At 33.9% G+C, this 2,500-nt stretch overlaps 1 protein-coding gene across 2 annotated transcripts in view; it reads right to left on the bottom strand.

Annotated features, from left to right (window-relative positions):
* The window catches only part of Zip48C (Zinc/iron regulated transporter-related protein 48C), a 53,560-nt gene that overhangs the window by 29,883 nt on the left and 21,177 nt on the right, over positions 1 to 2,500 (bottom strand). The window contains exons 4-5 of one of the 2 annotated variants that reach the window (XM_070138505.1): positions 1,177 to 1,257; positions 242 to 298 (exon numbers count right to left, since the gene is read on the bottom strand). In XM_070138505.1, the coding sequence (XP_069994606.1) occupies positions 242 to 298; positions 1,177 to 1,257 (138 nt within the window). The remainder of the gene's footprint in view (positions 1 to 241; positions 299 to 1,176; positions 1,258 to 2,500) is intronic. The other variant, XM_070138506.1, reaches the window with a different exon arrangement.

Genomic DNA, 2,500 nt, shown 5'->3' with positions numbered 1-2,500 from the left:
CATAAGTCATACTTACCATATATGTACATGTGCATGCCAGAGTAGGCTACATTTGAGTGAAAAAGAGATAGCCTTCTTGCATGTATATCATGTAATCACCTAAATGTTTCATTATATCATAAAAAATATTAAAATATGAATAGGAACATGAATAGTAAGAAGACAAAACAATTACTAAGGAAAACAAGCAAAACATAAGGATATAAAGGGGAAGAAGCAGGGTACAATAAATAATACATACTGAAGTTGATAGAGGTGAAAGCATTAGAACTGGAGCCTTGCCCTACTTCGCTGAAATCTGAAGAAAGATTAGGTTATTTCTGAAATATCTAGATACGTTCCCGTCTTAAAAATATATCTATATACTTCATTTCCTGGAGTGCAGTTAATTGAGATAATAGATTATACTCTTCTTGAATTATGCAACTACAATCATAGCTTCTGTTTTTTATGGTATACATATACAACTAAATCTAAGGGTTTAAGGATTCCTTTACCCTTTTATTTAAAGTAATAATCCAAATACCAAATCCATATGCAGGAATGGGAATTTAAAATCTCAAACAAATGTTTTAATTTAGCTATATACAAAACGATGCAGCATTAAACAGGGAAGATCATGTGGAAAATAAAATAAAATTTAAAAAATAAAATTTTTGAAAACATGGTATGTGGATCTGAACCACTATGGAGTCTTCTTGTTGTAAAAACAGTTTTAGTGGAAACTAGTTGCAGGGGAAGGAAAAACATAACTTTTGAAATGAGAAATGTGTTCAATATAAGCTGGAGAACTTTATCTGAGGATTTAGGTATATCAAGTTAACATAATATGAAGGCTCAAAAGCTAATAATAATACAACGTAATCATTACCAAACAACTGCAATATTATGTGATCAACAACAGAGCTGCTTGGAACATTATTTGTAAACACTCGTGCAAGTAGACATGCAAGCACACACACCTATGATACAATGGTAGGATTTATCAATCAGTAATCACTAAAACAAACATAGCCAAAAGAAACTTAGAGTAATGAACTGTTTTAAACTAATGTACTTAAAAAAACAAATAAAATAAAATGAAAAAGAACTAAGCATTTGGACAATAATAGATTTAATAAATAAAACCATGCAAATACATGTATACATTTTCATATTTTTATTCTCAAAACATACTTGCATTACTGAAGTTATTTGCTGATACATATGGTATTCTTGCATCATCTCCATCTGTCTTCTTCGCAGATGACTGCATTGCTGTGGATAAAGATCAATCATCTCATAATGTAACAAAGCATATATGTTGTGTATTTACTGATCCACAGTAATACTTCTGTCCTATGGATTATTTCAGTCTTAAATAATGACTTAAAAAAGTCACTAAACTGAACTGAAAGAGAACTTGTGATTATTTTCCTGTGTAATTCATAGTACCATAAACTAGTATTAGTAGCACTACCAGGTCATAAGCTATTTATTTCACATACCTAAGATTATTGTGCAAAAATCATAACCAAATATGAACATTTTTTGAGGGACTGTAATTCTTCAATAACCACCGTCACAGTCAAACGCAAACAACTATTTTTCACTTATAACTCAGAGAAGGCTCAATTGAATGTTTCATGGGTACATGCCATGTAACATTTTAATTCGGTTTATTAAAGTGTGACTAGGTACCAAATGTCCTTAACCACTCTTTTACCTTAGGAAATGTGGAAGCAGGCAGGTACTTCCAACATTAAAGTCACTGACATGCAGAGATAATTGGAAGTACACACATACTTCCAAACATCTCATTTATTTATATTTGCTTTATAGCCATGGTTAGGATCTATCATTGCAGCCATGTGGTCTCTCAGAATAGATTAAGTTACTGTATGTGGGAATCAGTTATCTCAGTGTTGTCCAAACTGGGGTCTGCGTACCCCCAGGGGTACGCAACATAGATCATAAGGGTATGTGAATAAACAAGGAACACACACACACACACACACACACAAGCACACACACAAGCACACACACAAGCACACACACACACGCACACACGCACACACGCACACACGCACACACGCACACACACACACACACACACACACACACACACACACACACACACACACACACACACACAACACACACACAGAAACATCACATGTTCTATGAATCATCTTTTTTATTCATGTAACAGGGGGGGACGTAACAGTACAAGTAGGTAATAAAGGGTATAATTGTTGAAAATGTTTGGACAACACTAAGTTATCTGATCACTTGACCTTGCAATGAATCAGAGAAAAGCAGCCTAAACTTTGTTGGAGTAAACATCATTTTAAAGGGCAAGTGACAATGCTTTGTAATCAAAGGAAGATTCATATTAGGATGATTTAGGAGAATGTAGACATGCTGACGATCTCTGTGATTTATTGTATGAGCCAAAGGATGATGATATGAATGTACATACACACACACACACACACACACACACACACACACACACACA

Source organism: Penaeus vannamei, chromosome 24 (genome assembly GCF_042767895.1).
Source record: "Penaeus vannamei isolate JL-2024 chromosome 24, ASM4276789v1, whole genome shotgun sequence".
NCBI lineage: Eukaryota > Metazoa > Arthropoda > Malacostraca > Decapoda > Penaeidae > Penaeus > Penaeus vannamei.
The sequence above is the reverse complement of the archived record's forward strand: the minus strand, read 5'-3'. Positions and strand labels throughout refer to the sequence as shown.